The 16,657-nt window shown below is 38.4% G+C and overlaps 1 protein-coding gene across 14 annotated transcripts in view; it reads left to right on the plus strand.

The window, feature by feature from the left end:
• DLGAP2 (DLG associated protein 2) overlaps nt 1-16,657 on the plus strand; it is a 655,212-nt gene that overhangs the window by 336,551 nt on the left and 302,004 nt on the right. For all 14 annotated transcript variants that reach the window (XM_008163720.3, XM_065590150.1, XM_005289668.5 and 11 more), the window contains one exon: nt 1,196-1,228. In XM_008163720.3, the coding sequence (XP_008161942.1) occupies nt 1,196-1,228 (33 nt within the window). The remainder of the gene's footprint in view (nt 1-1,195; nt 1,229-16,657) is intronic.

Here is a 16,657-nt window from a genome sequence, read left to right on the forward strand (position 1 = left end):
TATTCAGTATTTTCATAAATGATCCAGAAAAAGGGGTAAACAGTTAGATGGCACAGCTTGCAGACAACACAAAGTTACTCAAGATAGTTAAGTCCAGAGCAAACTGCAAAGAGTTAACAAAAGGATTTCACAAAACTGGGTGACTAGACAACAAAATGTAAGATGAAATTCGATGTTGATACATTCAATGTAATGCACATTGGAATACCCCAACTATCCATACAAAATGATGTGGTTTCAATTTGCTATTACCACACAAGACAGAGATTTTGGGGTCACTGTAGGTAGTTTTTGGGAAAATATCCATGTAATGTGCAGCAGCATTCAAAAAAGCTTAACCGAATGTTAGGAAGCATTAAGAAAGGGTTAGACACTAAGAGAGTAAATATCATAATGCCATCATGGTACGGCCACATCTTGAATACTGCATGCAGTTCTGGTTACCCCATATAAAAAAAGATATATTAAAAATTGAAAAGGTGAAGAGAAGAGCAACAAAAATGATGAAGAGTATGGAACAGCTTTCATATGAGGAGAAATTAAAAAACTGGGACTGTTCAGTTTGGAAAAGAGACGAGTAAAGGGAGATATGATAGAAATTTATAAAATCATGAGTGGGATGGAGAAAGTGAATAAGGAAATGTTATGTACCCCTTCACATAACACAAGAATCAGGAGTCACCCAATAAAATTTATCAGCAGCAGGTTTAAAACGAACTAAAGGAAGTACTTCTTTACACAATGCACAGTCAATCTTTGGAACTTGTGGTCAGTGGATGTTGTGAAGGCCAAAAGTATAACAGGGTTCAATACAGAATTAGATAAATTCATGGAGGATAGGTCCATCAATAGCTATTAGCCAAGATTGTCAGGGATGCAACCCCATGCTCTGACTGTCAGATGCTGGGATTGGATGATAGAGGATGGATCACGTGATAATTTCCCTGTTCTGTTCATTCCCTCTGAAGCATGTGGCATTGGTCACTGTCGAAAGAAAGATACTGGGCTAGATGAACCATTGGTCTGACCCACTATGGTCATTCTTGTGATCCTTCTCATTCATGCACAATTTGAGTACTGCCAGTTTGGGTTACATTTGTAAATGATTGTGATTTGATATCCCTTGAGCAGAAGTAATGATCTCAAATATGAGCAGAAGAAATGACTTTTATCTCTCTCTTTTTTTTCTTTTCAGAATCACAGTGTACACTCTGTGGTGAGCCTGAAGGTGAGTGTGTTTCTATATTCTTAATCATTTTCAAAGCTGATAGTGCACAGGCTTGACTCAAGTGATCTGTTTAGTCTGCTAGTTCATTTGTACAGGTAACAGTAGATTGAACATGGTATTAGAAATGATGCTAACACAAGAAACACTCACACTTTGCTGTGCTAGATACCAAAATGAATCAAATTAAACTGAGTAAAGCACAGCACACGCTCCAGGCAGAAGGAAATTATCTTAAAGGACAAATATTCCATTACAGTAAAAATGGAAATATTTGCTTTTTGTTCAGTTTTTGTGTGTTTGCCAGTATAATTTGGGATACGAAACACTGATGAGGCACTTGAAGACATCATTTGGAAAAAAAGGACATTGGATAATGTAAATGAAGATGAGTTAATCTGTAAAGGGTCACATTTTCATGTTTAGTGTAACTCAGAGTACTAAGAGAAGCTCTTTTTTAACAGGTGAAGTGAATAAATACTGCTTTTGAAACAAGGATAATTAGGCAATAACATTAATGCAAACATATGCACCAATGATATTTATTTTTCAGTGCCAGATTAACACCAAAATGAGATGTCGGATTTACCTAAATAAGCATTGAGGTGAATCTGAGGGTTTTACTTTTTGAAGCAGATAGTCCATTATTGGAGAAAAACCTCGCATTCTATTACCCTTATTGCTATTAAACAAAATGTAAGAGGAAAATTATCTTCTAACCCAGCTATCTGGAACCTCTCTGTCAAAAGTAATCCAAAATACTGGCCATGATGGATCCATTTTCAGCCATTTTACAAAACTCAGAAGCTTGATTATGACGGGCAGCTTAATTTTTCAGTACTTTATATGCTCAGAATAGTTTCTAAAAAGCAAAACAAAGCTTTCTATATTTTGGGGTGGGGAGGAGGAGAAGCTAATAACTGTATTCAGGAGAATTAAAGATGGTGTCTGATGTGATAAGTCTTGGGGCTTTGCAACTAATGAAACAATCCAGTTCATAAGAACATTTTTTATTTGCATATTAATTTATTAACCGTCCTGAGAGGTTTGTTTTGACATTTTTGCGTTCCTTTTACCAAAAAGCTATAATACTAGTTGCTGTGCTTTTTCCATGTAGTTTATAAAAAATTAGACCAAATAAAGGAAAAGCATTCAACAGATGTTCAGTGGCCTTATGTGGCAAACTGATGACTTTACTATCTCAGTGTACAGTTGTGTGTTGGATTAATACTGTTGTTGTGCATGACTAAACTGACTTTCTACAATCATGCTCATTTTCCCCCAGAAAACTAGAAGTACATACTCAGTTTTGCAAACTTGAATTAAAAAATGTGTGTGTTCTTAAAAGTGAATAACAGGGTTCAGACTTTTTTTTTTTAAAGTACTCAATAACAAGCCCTTCATTTTTATGTGTTTAAAAAAATCTGTCAAATGGTGAGTGACTCTTTTGTTGGTGGGACTGGTATTAACTTGTTATTCAGCTGTTTAGATGAGCAAAAACAAACTGTTATAGATGGAAATTTCTTCTGGCGCGCCAACTAACTCCTTGAGTGCAGTGCTGCTGGTATGCTAATTGTTAAATCTTAGCTACAGTTTTTAAAGCCTACTCATTAAGTTCAGTAAAGATAAGTGAAAAGGATTTTTACAGTCTGTTTTTTCTTTGCTTCTGAGTGCACTGATCTCCAGGTGCTGAGCAAACTCAGTGGGTTTAACCATAGTATTATGGAGCAGTGGTAGCTGCACCAGAGTTAAGGTTACTTTACGAAGTTCCATTTTAACACTAGCTTTACACTTTTGTAGCCGTCTCAATAAAATGGCAAAAAAAACCCATACACAGAATATAATTTTGAGCACTATATGAATTTTTCATTGTGGTTTGATGAAAAATAAATTGATAGGGAGAGACTAATGAGAGTTCAAAAATTACCCATTTTGGCAATTATTTCATTGGATTATCTATTCCTCCCCGCTCCAGAAATCTAAAACACTATGGGATCTGTCCATTGGCTACACTGTTGCTCAGCTATACATAGATAGTATTTGTCTTTAGAGTACCTTCCAACTTTTTTTAGTCATGGAAAATACACTTCTGTTCATTTCCAAGGGAGGGAGGCAGAGACTGTTTCATCCACTACTCCTGTAACTTAGGGGGCAGTTCCCTGATCTAGGAAAGAGGCTGCCGCAAGTTTCTTACCTCTTCTAAATGCTGTTTAAATTCCTATCCAGTCGATTATGCTCACTATTGACTAAGGCTATGAACCTGCCCTAGAAAACAGTTAGAAAAGTGCTTCTGAACGCTCCCCGTCAACCCCCATTTTTAAAAGAAATTAGCAGAATGTTTATTCAAAGTTGAGCAGGCCCGGACACCAGATCTTTAATATGACAAACCCCCATCTGATCTACTACACCACATTGCCATCCATACTGGTTTAGTCACACTGAGTTTTCCTATTTCTAACCACTATAAACCACATTGCTCTTCCAGAGCCAGGAGGAATCCAGGATTCCTGATCACCAATATTCTACTGTGGACTAGTCACTAGTTGTGGAACACACTGGGAAGAGCATGTGAAGTCCTTCTCTGGTGGCTCATCTAGAAAGGAGTTTGTGCTTACTCCTGCAGTTCAAATAGTAAGAATTTAAGCTAGTGATCTGAAGGTTAAGGGATTCAAACTCTGATGATGATCTGTTTGAAGGCATGGTAAGGATTATGTGATTCTCATGATGAAAAGGCCACTCCAAAGCAGATTTTTTTACTTAAAAATCTATGATCTGTAAATAGTCATGTGAATCATTAAAATATACTTTTCATATTTGTTGTTTATCACACATTTTGCTTGTGCAATCAACTGTTCAGCGTATGTGTAACATGCCTTTTCTAAGCTCACAGAGGATGTGACTGTGACAACATTCAGCTTGAAAGCCTGGTTCTTAGCACAAGCTGTAAAGACTCAAGTGTTTATATCCAGAGCTCATCAGTTCAATCCCTGTTACTGTCTAAGATGGCGATTGTCACACTTGCAGCTGTACCACATTAGCATGTTTAATTGTTGAGAGGTATTCCTCATATTAGTAGGGAAGGGGGAGTGCATTAGTCACATCTGCTGGTACAATACAGACATTCTCACCTTATTGCTGCAGCTGCTTCTGGTGGCATCTAATTTCCAGGAGTCCATGAGAGGCTACAAGCTGTTTTGGGAAGTGAGTGATGGTACAGATTTTTTCACGGAAGTTCCCTTGTGCTGAAAGTTTGTTGGTGCTAAGCATAGAGGGTTGCTCTTGCTGTACTGACTTTCAGTAACGTTTTAAACAGAGATAAAATGTTGTAGACAAAAAATTTACTGAGGCACAGCATAACTTCTCATGTTCTTGAGGAGCATGGATGAAGTCAAGAGTAACTTCAGCAGCAGTTGCTCCCTGTGATCTCTAGGCAGATGTAGCTCTTCTTCTTCCTGACTCTCCTGAGCTATCCTCTGAAATACACTAAATCTGTATTTAAAAAATTGGGAAATTAGCAAACAAAACCTAAATTTGGTTGCTGGGCACACTCCAGCCACTCAGAACCTTAAAAGTATGGAACTAAGTTATGGGAAGAGACTTGTGCATTCAGTATTAATAACACATCAGCACTCTCATAAAGCTTTCACTTCCATTTTTGGCTTGTAGCTTATGTATTCCATCGTTATTGTGTTCCTTGCGTTGACAAAGGTAACTGCATAAATGTAATATACTTTGACTTTTGTAGGGTGTTTGACTTAGTACTGCACTACATTTTGATTAAAAAATTAGCCCTATAAAATACAAATAAAGCACAAATTAAATGGACAAAGAACTAGCTAACTGACAAATCTACAAGTAGCTGTCAAAGGGGAATCATCATTGAATTTGAGTGTTTCTAGTGGGATTCCACAGGGATTGGGACTAGCCCTGGGCTATTCCCTATTTTTACCAATGATCCAGAAGTAAATATAAAATCACTCCAGATAAAATTAGCAGGTGACACAAATATTGGTGTAATTCTAAATAATGAGGACAGAGAAGTCATAAAGAGTGATCTGAGTTGCTTGAGAAGTTGGGTCTATTTAAATACAATGTATTTTAATACAACCAGATGCAATGTTCTACAGAAACAAACAAATAATATAGGCCTTACCTACAGAATGGGGGACTGATCCTGGAACAGTGACTCTATAAAAAGATTTAGGGGTCAGAGTGGATCAGCAACTAACCATGAACTCTCAGTGCAATGTTGTGGCAAAGAGGGCTAATGCCATCCTTAAATGTGTAATAAAGAGAATGATGAATAGAAGCAGGGAAGTGATTTTTACCTCTGTATAGATTACAGGTGAGATTGACACTAGAATACGGTGTAAAGTTTTGGTGTCCACATTTAAAGGGTGTTAAAGAGTAAGAGGTGACTCTTAGTATAAGTATAAGACCTTCCATGGAATGAAAATGCCAGGTAGTCAAGGAGACTTTAATCTAGCAGAACAAAATAAGAACCACCAATGGTTGGAAACTGAAGACTTAATTCAAAGTATCCCATGATATTTTTTTTGGATCCCCAGTTTGAGATGCCTACTACCTGATCTTTCACAATATTGAACCTATAAGGTGCTCTTTAGTGTTCAAAGCACAGCTCACTTGACATGCTGACTTACAGTTGCAGCTGTGAGTGCTCAGCACTTCTACAAATCAGATCTCAGGGTCCTAAATCAGGCACTACAAAAGGAGGAACATACAATTAGTGACCACCTGTCAGACGTTTGGTTCAACTGACTTGACTAACATCACAGAGGAACTCTGTGGCTAAGGCAGGGATAGAATCCAGTTCTCAAGGGCAGCATTCAACTTCTTGAATCCTGAGACCATCCTTTTCTCTTCCTGCAATCCCTTGCCTCATTCATTGCACACCTGTGCTTTGCTTTCTTTCAGAACAGTATGGCCAGTGTATTGTCTACAGTTATGTTATCACACAACTCCTTCTAAGCAAGCACATTTATTCTCATGGGGAAAGCATTACAGAGAAAACACGTTAAAACAATAGAAGAACCTACACGTCTGCTAAGAGCTTACCAAAGGTCATCTATTAGTCTTATGTGGCCCTTAGTAGGTCATGTTTTTCCATCCTTTCCACAAGGATTGGAGCCCACTCTTGGACAGAAGGTTCTGTCTGTTTTTTGCATTAAAAAGAACCCCAAGAGTGAGTTTAAACTCAAGCTATTTATCCAAAAATCCTTTCTTTGTCTAGTCTCTGAAAGATCCAGTTTCAATTATCTTATATGAGCTTTCCCAGAAGGTGGTACCTCTCTGGCAGGGTTTCAACCTGGCTGACTTGCATTAATCATCACTTTTTGTTGTTGTTGAGGAGGAGTTGTGATAGTCCTCCCCCAGGAAGTAGAATACAATCACACACAAACCATCCGTTTAAAACAATGGACCCCCAAAGATATTGCAAGAAGTTGCCCTATCTGTCACAGGCTCTTCCTTTATTACACAGTCCTGATTCATCTCTAAAGTAGGTCCATCCTGTATACTGAATGAGGTGGGGTCTTGTGGAAAAAAAGTTTGATCATGTAATTAAAGACTGCATCATAAGGCATATACAAAAGATGGGTCAATTAAGTTAACTTTCATTCTAGCATATCGTAACTTTTAAATGCTTGACTTTGCAACTTAATAATTAATATATTTTGTATGTATTCAGTATAATCATATCTTAAATGTATGTTATCAAAGGGTTAGACTTTACAATTGGGATCTTAGGGCCAAGTATTCCATAGTAATTGCAACCATGCTTGAATTATTGTTGCAGTTTGTGCTTACAATTCATGTGTGGGCACAACCTGAGCATGTACCCACAAACCTACTACCTGCATTTGGATGCCGGTCAGGCACTTCAGAGGGATAAGTACTAAGATTCTCTCCACCCCTGAGTTATTGATTTTTGCAGGTGCAAAATGCCTGCACAAATTTGGCCTACAAGAAGGAGGCTGGCTTCAACCCTGAGAAAAACTATCCCTTAGTGTGTAGTCAGTTGGACTGAATTTTCCAAAAGCCCTGATGTATTCATATGAGAGCTTCACATTGTTGTGGAATGTGGAGAGCTCCCTGTGCTGTCTGGTCTTAAATGAACGGTGTATCAGAACAGTATCCATGTTCAATCATGTGGCTATTTGGAGATCATCACTTTTCATTTCTTTTCATTCAGAATTTCATATAAAGTGTCATTTTGAACAGATAAATAATTTTTTTCTTTAAAACCTTCTCTTTGGAAGTTTATCAGGACTACTTCCAAACACACACTCAGACTATGCTCCCAGACAGATCTAAAAAAGGAGGATCTTGGAGGACCTTATAGCATTACAGGATCTGTCATGATTTTGCATTTATGCACATATACACAAAAAAGGTTGAATGAAGCCCTTAGTTTGCATATGGAATTTAAAGGTGGTTGTTTTTACATGTTGTTTTTAGATATGTACCCACTGAAGTGCCACTGACGCTCTTTTGCTTCAGTGAGTTTAAGAAATACACATATTTACATATTCACAAGGTAATTTACATACCAGCGATCATATTTTGATGAGACTTTTTTTACTCTGAACATTGCATATTCAAGGAGAGGGAGGGAGTGTTCATTCATCAGGCTATGCACAATTGGCTTCAGAACTAGGGGCAGAAAAAGTGGAAGATAATATACCATACTAAGCTGCTGTCAACTCTGCCAGAAAAACAGAAGGATAAAGACCTTGATTAGAGCAAATACAAACTACTGTTAGTGCTTCATGTTACAGAACAAACATCAGGGAAACGATGTTCATTTAAGGGCTTGCCTTTAAATCACACTGAAAATGAACAATGAAATTTGTTTTATACCTTTTCTCCATCTGGTGCATATGGAAAAGATTGAGATGAGAAGAGGGAGTGGGGAACAAGAAATACTATGCCATATATTTGAGAGTAATGTCAGAGGCTGTGGGTATGATCCTGGCCCCATTGATAAGATTCATCTGGGTATATCTCTCCAAATCGGTTCCCATTGCAAGGGCCTCAGGAATTGATGCCCCTCATTCCCTCTTGGTCTCTGCCTGTGGCACATAATAGTGCACCTTGGTATCTCCTATTCTTAGCCAGTGGCACACACTAGCTTAGTCTCCAGAGGACTGTAATACTTTAGATTGATTCAGGTCATTGCACTCAATACAGGGGTAACTGGGTGCGGTTTAGTGGCCTGTGATGTGCAGAAGGTCTGGCTAGATGATCTGGCGATCACTCCATCTCAAAAAGGATTTAGTAGAAATAGCAGAGGTGTGGAAACAGATGACAAATACAATTCAGATGCATGGAGAAAAAAATCGCATGAATAGAAATTGGAACGATTGGGACCCTTTACTCTAAAGAGGATGCAAATGAAGGAACATAACAAGTACAAAGCAACAAATTCTATTAAAAATGGGCCCTTTCAATTATCCGTACTTATACCAAATCAAGAGGACAGTGAACGAGTTACAAAGGCTGAAAATTTAAAACTAATTAAAGGAAATACTATTTTACCCAATGTTCAATTCACCTGTGGAACTCATTGCCACAAGATACCTTTGAGGAGAAGAGTTACAGTGGGTTTTAAAAGCACTAGATGCTTCCATGAATAATGAGAATGTCCACAGCTACATTAGAAAAGATTAAAGAAAAACAAATGTTAGGTACATAAATTCTTAGGCACTAGTGCAGAGACCAACCTCTAATTGAAGGGATTAGAAAGAAACTTTGACACTACAAGCAGGTTATCCCATAATTTCCCATTTCCTTGCCCATTCCTCTGAAGCATCTGGTACTGGCTGTAGTCCTAATTGGTCTGATCTGGTATGACAATTCTTATGGTCCTGTGAATCTTGATTTTAACTGGATCATGTGGGTCCCTGAGAGTCAAATCTCTGAGTGAGTGGGAAGGGAAGAATTTAGGCACCTAAATACTTTTTGAGGATCTGGGCCAAACTCCCATTGATATCAATTCACTGAAATCAATGGGAGTTAGGCCCAGATTCTCAGGTGCCTTTCTCCCGCGCCACACTATATGAGCTCAGACAAGACAGCTGAACCTCACTGGTGACTCAGCTAATCAGGGCTGGTCTCCTTGTTATCTTAATTGTATCATTAAAGCACTTCAGAAAATATTCTGGGGTTCCATATGCAAAGTTATATCAGCATACAGAATATTATATGTGATTGTATTATGTCCTGCAAAGTTGGAGGAAGGGCTGCAAGATGTGTAAGACATGACTTTTTTTTTTTTTTTAATTTCAAGTGCCTGTAAATTAAGATAGGGTTTATTCTCATTGCCTTTATGGCTAGTGATGTCCTGTTCAGCTGTTCTAACCCTGGACATTTCAAAGTAAATAACTGGATACATTTTAACAATGAAAAGATGGGTTATCTGTATTGCTGCAGATTTACTTTTTCAAATGAAGAACATATCTAGATTGTTGTATTTTTATCTAAGGAGAAACCAACTTGTGTTAAGTACTACATTTTAGCAAAAAACTGAAGTTTCAAAAATGCTAGACTCTAAATAGCTTCACATTGTTGACACTAGCAAGTGGTTGATCTGATTAAAGGCTTTTTCATGTGATTTTTTTTTTAAATCATTTTTTTCCTGGACCGAAAAATATGCTAATTTCCACATATTATTGTCTTTCTACCAGCCCACCTGGGGAAAAACAACTAGAAATATTGATTTGTTAGGTTTTTTCCCAAATAAAAGAAAACAAATTATAAATGTTTTATAATCAAAACCAACAATATTGCTGAGTTTTAGACAACTAGTCATAAAATGTATAAAGTATCTAGAGCTGTCAGAGAACTATCCAGAATGACTGAGATTTCTTTCTTGAGTGCCAACAGCTAATTTAGACCCCATCATTTTGTATGGGGATTACGTTTTGTAGTTTGCATTTCCTTGCATTTATCAACACTGAATTTCATCTGACATTTTGTTGCCCAGTCACCCAGTTTTGTAAGTTCATTGTTAACTCTTCACGGTCTGCTTTGGACTTAAAAATCTGGAGTAATTTTGCATTGTCTGCAAATGTTGTCACCTCACTGTTTTCCACCCTTTTTCCAGATTATTTATGGATATGTTGAACAGCACTGGTCCTGGTACAGACCCCTGGGGGACAGCATTATTTACTTCTCTCATTTCTGAAAACTGATTCTTTTCTTCCTATGCTTGTTTCCTATCTTTTAACCAGTGACTAGTTCATGAGAGGACCTTCCCTCTTATCCCATGACTGTTTACTTTGCTTAAGAGCCTTTGGTGAGGGATCTTGTCAGAGGCTTTCTGAAAGTCTAAGTACACTATATCCACTAGATCCCCCTTGTCCGCATGTTTGTTGACCCCTTCCAAAGAATTCTAATATATGGGTGAGGCATGATTTCTCTTGACAAAAGCCATGTTGTCTCTTTCCCATGAAATTGTGTCCATCTATGTGTCTGATCATTCTATTCTTTACTATAATTTCAACCGATGTTTGGTATGGGGGGAGGGATAGCTCAGTGGTTTGAGCATTGGCCTGCTAAATCCAAGGTTGTGAGTTCAATCCTTGAGGAGGCCATTTAGGGATCTGGGGCAAAAATCTGTCTGGGGATTGGTCCTGCTTTGAGCAGGGGGTTGGACTAGATGACCTCCTGAGGTCTCTTCCAACCCTGATATTCTATGATACTGAAGTTAGCCTTACCTGCCTCTAATTGAGCCTCCAGTCATCTAGTATTGAAGCTGATTTAAATGATATGTTACATACCACAGTTAGTTCTGCAATTTCATATCTGAGTTCTTTCAGAACTCTTGGGTGAATACCATCTGGTCCTCGTGATTTATTACTGTTTAATTTATCAAGTTGTTCCAATACCTCCTCTGTTGACACCTCAGTCTGGGACAGTTCCTCAGATTTGTCACCTAAAAAGAATGGCTCAGGTGTGGGAATCTCCCTCACACCTCTGCAGTGAAGATGCAAAGAATTCATTTAGTTTCTTCTCAAGGGCTTTATCTTCCTTGAGTGCTCCTTTAGCACCTCTATTATCCAGTAGCCCTACTAATTCTGATGTACTCAAACATTTTTTTGCTGTAAATTTTTGAACCTTTGGCTAGTTGCTATTCAAATTCTTTTTTTGGCTGCCTAATTATACTTACGCTTAATTATCTGGTAATATTTTGAAAAATTTAAAAACTAAATCGAAGAATAACTTAGTTACAAAAAACCCTGCTCTATGCAAAAAGTTGCTTCTTTAAATTAAGATCCGTCATTTTAAAGGTCATTATTAAAGTAGTAGAACTATACTATTTCAAATACTGCCAGCTTTCATGCCAGCTGTGCTTCTGGTTATGATTAGTGTTTCTGGAGAAATTCTCATTGTTTTCCTTATTAAAATAAGGAATCTGGGCAATATTTAGTTCAGAAAGAATTTCTTAATATTGCAATTTACTGTTCACAATATAGATAATGTTCAATCTGTATGGCTATATGATGTCTCCATAGTATTTGTATTCCCCCAGCTTAAATAAGACTAATGGTAATAGGAAATCAAAAGGATATGTTAGAGATTTTTGCAATGAGATTAATAAAATATTAAAAATAAAAAAATAAAAAAAAATAATAATAAAAATGCTGACAGTTTGGATTAACCGACTCCACTGTATTTTCATCAGTTGTATGCATTGCTCCCATTAGGTGTTCAGGCATTAGTGAAACAGAATGGAAATCAAGTAGTCCTGCATGTCTTTCAGTATCTCTAATTTTGATGCATCTTGACATGGTTCTTTAATATCTTTTGATAGCAACAAATTAGCATGTTTTCTACATTATTCATTGAGCCTTGTTTTGTGTGTGTGCGCTTTTGTTTTGTTTTTGACATGATGTGAGGAGAGAAATGTACTGCTTCCTGTCACTTCCTTCTGTAATATATGTATCGTATGACAGTTCATGGAGTCTGCTATGGTTTTTAAGCAATGCTGTCTAATAAATTACAATAATTTTAATATTTTAAAACAGCATTGAGCAGCATGTTGCTATTGTATTTACATGATAGTCTTCAAAACTGCATTTGGGCACATAGAAGAAGTGATTTATTCAGCTAGTCTGTCAGCTAATGGACTAGTTCATGAAAAAAACTCTCTGCAGCTGCTTACACCTAGTGTAGTCTAGAGCATTTCTCAAACTGCTGAAGCAACTGTGGAATCTTTCAATATTTGTATTTTATGCCTGTGTTATTCTAAAACTTGATAAATGTTTTCTCTACAATGGATCCTTTGGTAATTAAACCAAGGATCTCAACATATGAAAATGCTGCAATATCATGTTGTTTGGCTATGCTGGAAGACACTGGATGTGGTTTAATTAGGCCACAACTTTATTCTTAAATGTCTGGGAGTACTAAGCAGATAAAAGTGCACAGTGAAGGTAATCCCATAATCATTTCAATATATATCCGGGGGCTGCAGCCAGCCCTCCCACTTACCCATCCTGATCCCCAGCCAACCCTCTGCTGGGACCTCACCATTCCCCAGCCCCCTCGAATGAGGGTTAAGGGGGGGGGTTCTATACAGGAGGGAAGAGTTGGCCCTCTGTTGCTCCGGACAACTATCCTGTTTCTATAATGAGTTGCAACATTATAGCCTAACTCCCGTTCCACGTTTTACCCCAGATAAGCTCCCTCTGCCCCGCTCACCTTGGCCAATCTGATGATGAGGTGGAAATTCCTTCCCAGACCCCCAGGAAACGAATGACTAGCGCAGTGCCCACAGAGGATCCAAACAAAACCCAGTATTTCGCCACTCACGTGGTTAGGAGGGTGGGTGCTGCCCCACCTAGTCCAAGTAAAAGAGGGCTTTTTCCTGCACCAGCGTGGACCTATATAGTCCCTCCTCTCTTCCGGTCACCTGGGGGGTGGGGAAATGGGTCAAAATTCCCACGCTGATCTTGTCTGCTGCTGCAGCAGACAGGGCCAGCTCCAGGCACCAGCTTCTCAAGCAGGTGCTTTGGGCGGCCGCTCCGGAGAGGGGCGGCACATCCAGGTATTCGGCGGCAATTCGGCAGACGGTCCCTCACTCCGCCTGGGAGCGAAGGACCTCCCGCCGAATTGTCACCGCAGATCGCGATCGCGGCTTTTTTTTGTTTGTTTGTTTGTTTGTTTTTGGCTGCTTGGGACGGCCAAAACCCTGGAGCCAGCCCTGGCAGCAGATAGTCTTTCCAACAAGCCAGACAACGGCCCCCAGCGATTAATTTGCGGTAAGATCACTCTAATTTAAAGATTCAAATTCTTTTTCACAAAGCCTCTCTTTATCTTTACGTCACTTGTGTGGAAGAGAAATTCAGCACATTATTGTTCAGATACCCCTGTTTTTCAAATGTATGAAATCCTACAACACTGGGTTTCATTTTCTGAACTCCTGATTCACTTTACTGGGATGTACAGATAAAGACAAACCAAATTAATTTGTTCAATGTAATCCCAGCCATAGAAAGTGAGGTCTGTCCATTCATTTTACATGCCACTGGTTAAAATAAATGTGCATCTAACCTGCTCTCATTTGAAGTCAATGGCAAAACCCTGTTTCATTTCAATAATTGGAGAGTCAGTCTCAAAGGCCCACATTCTGCAAACACTTAAGGATGTGTGTAACATTTATAAAGTGAATATTCCTATGGATAATAGGTCTGTTCATCTGAGTAAAGTTACACACATTCTTTAGTTCTCTTCATGTCAATATCCACATGAATAAAGGTACATTCATATTTGGGTACATTCATATTTAAGCATTTGCAGGATTAGAACCATTATAAACGAGGTCAATATCACCTCCAAGATGTGGTATTAAAGCAATTTTGGTTTAGGAATAAATTCTTTGGTTGGTTGATTACTGCTATTCTACTATTTGTTATACTGCATTTTAAAATAAAAGTGGACATAAATACTGCATTACCTGAGGGCTGTTGGAGGATTTCAGGTCTCTTTTTTATATGCCGTCTTTTACTTCAGCATTTTGTTTAGACTTCTTAGTAGGGTTAAGGTTGTTCTTTGAATATGCAATGCAGTATCTTACCCATTATTTATTTAGACTGTATGAATAGTCTGAGTGTTTGAGGATTTTCTGCTTTCCCTTAACTGCTCATTTCAATAGATTGCAATGCTCAAGTTTATCCTTTTTTGAACTGTACTATTTCTTGCAATATGTAAAGCAGCAATTTTTAAGCCTTTAAGTTACGCAGTAACATTTCCCGAATTTTTCCTCAATCTTATTACTTTGTGTATCTTCAATATCCCTGTTCAACCTTTGACTGATGTATAAAGAGTGTATAATTCTACTGAAACATACAGAACCTCTATGCTGGCAGCAGAGACAGGGTGGGGTAGGAGCAGTGGTTCTCAACACTTTGCCCAATCAGCACACAGTTGCAGCCCATGTGACATCCTCAGGGCCATACAGGTAGTATATATATTGTGTGGGTGCAGCCCACCCCACATAACACATAGAGAGTCGCATATGCGGCCCGCAGTGGTGAATAGGTTGAGAGCCCCTTGGTAGCAGCTTCTGTGCTACTGGAGAATACCCTTCCCCCTTGCACTAACCAGTTAAACCAGTTTTACAGACAGAGTTGCTCAGCAGCAAGGTGCAAAGATGCTGTCTGTCTCTTGGTGTTCCAGAAAGTATCAGATTAAATGTTTCTGAACCAGTGAGTTACAACTCCCAATGCAGGTGGGGAGGGAATCACAAAAGGCAATCCAGAGGTGATGTGAGGTTGCAAAAATGTGGTTACAGTCTAAGCAAAGAAAATCTCACTCCCCACACACCTCTTCTCTTCACAGTCAAGTATTCCTCTTTTGAAACACACATAAATCATTTAGGATTATCATTGATAGGCTCTTTACTCTTACACTAAATGTAAGGGTCTTGTGGATATTTTATGATTTTAATAAGGGTCACGGACCTGAGAAGGTTGTGAAACACTGGACTAAATAAAGGAATCCTGTATCCTGCAGGCAAACCATGCATTAATTGCAATGACATTTCCATGCAGAAATAATGTTGGATTCTCCTAGAGCCTGTCATTCACTTCGATGATCCATGAAAATTCTGCATTTTTACCATGTGCAGAACTATTATTGATATTAATCAAAGTATTATGTAGAGATGGAGTGCAGAACATGCAATAAAATTTTTAAAGTGCATACCTTTAAGAAGAATGATTTTTGGCTTAATGAGTTTCTGATCCTTTTCCATCAGCTTTCTCCTCCTCTTTAGACATGAGACTAGCTCAGACATCTAGTAAAATGTTAGAGCCAAAATTTGTCTGTGATAATCTGTGACTGTCATAACTATAAAGGGAAGGGTAACAGCCCTCCTGTGTACAGTACTATAAAATCCCTCCTGGCCAGAGACTCCAAAATCCTTTTACCTGTAAAGGGTTAAGAAGCTCAGGTAACCTGGCTGACACCTGACCCATAGGACCAATAAGGGGACAAGATACTTTCAAATCTTGGTGGGGGGAAGGCTTTTGTTTGTGCTCTTTGTTTTGGGGGAGTTCGCTCTTGGGACTCAGAGGGACCAGACATCAATCCAGGCTCTCCAAATTTTTCTGAACAAGTCTCTCATATTTCAAACTTGTAAGTAAACAGCCAGGCAAGGCGTGTTAGTTTTTATCTTTGTTTTCTCAACTTGTAAATGTACCTTTTTGCTAGAGTGTTTATCTCTGTTTGCTGTAACTTTGAACCTAAGGCTAGAGGGGATTCCTCTGGGCTCTTTAAGTTTGATTACCCTGTAAAGTTATTTTCCCTCCTGATCTTACAGAGATGCTTTTTACCTTTTTCTTTAATTAAAAGCCTTCTTTTTAAGAACCTGATTGATTTTTTCCTTGTTTTTAGATCCAAGGGGGTTGGATCTTGATCCACCAGGATTTGGTGGGAGAAAGGAGGGGGATGGTTAATTTCTCTTTGTTTTAAGATCCAAGGGGTTTGGATCTGTATTCACCAGGGAATTGGTGAAGAGTCTCGCAAGGCTACCCAGGGAAGGGAATTAGCATTTTGGGAGTTGTGGCAGCGGACCAGATCTAAGCTGGTAGTTAAGCTTAGAAGTTTTCATGCAGGCCCCCACATTTGTACCCTAAAGTTCAAAGTGGGAAAGCAGCCTTGACAGTGACAAATACATAGCACTGAATATGTGGTTGGAACCTTATTGTATTTTGTAACTGACTACCTATTATGATAAGTTATGTGATACAAATGACTGTTAATTGCAATGGCATTGCACAGGTCCATGAAATGCATACTCTTTAGTGCTCCATTTATAGTATTTAGAACATTTTTGCTTGACTCTGAAATAAGTTATTGTGTGGTTCCATTTTTAATTTGACTTTCAGATCTTTTTACAAATAAAAG

The sequence above is a fragment of the Chrysemys picta genome, chromosome 3 (genome assembly GCF_011386835.1).
Source record: "Chrysemys picta bellii isolate R12L10 chromosome 3, ASM1138683v2, whole genome shotgun sequence".
Lineage (NCBI taxonomy): Eukaryota > Metazoa > Chordata > Testudines > Emydidae > Chrysemys > Chrysemys picta.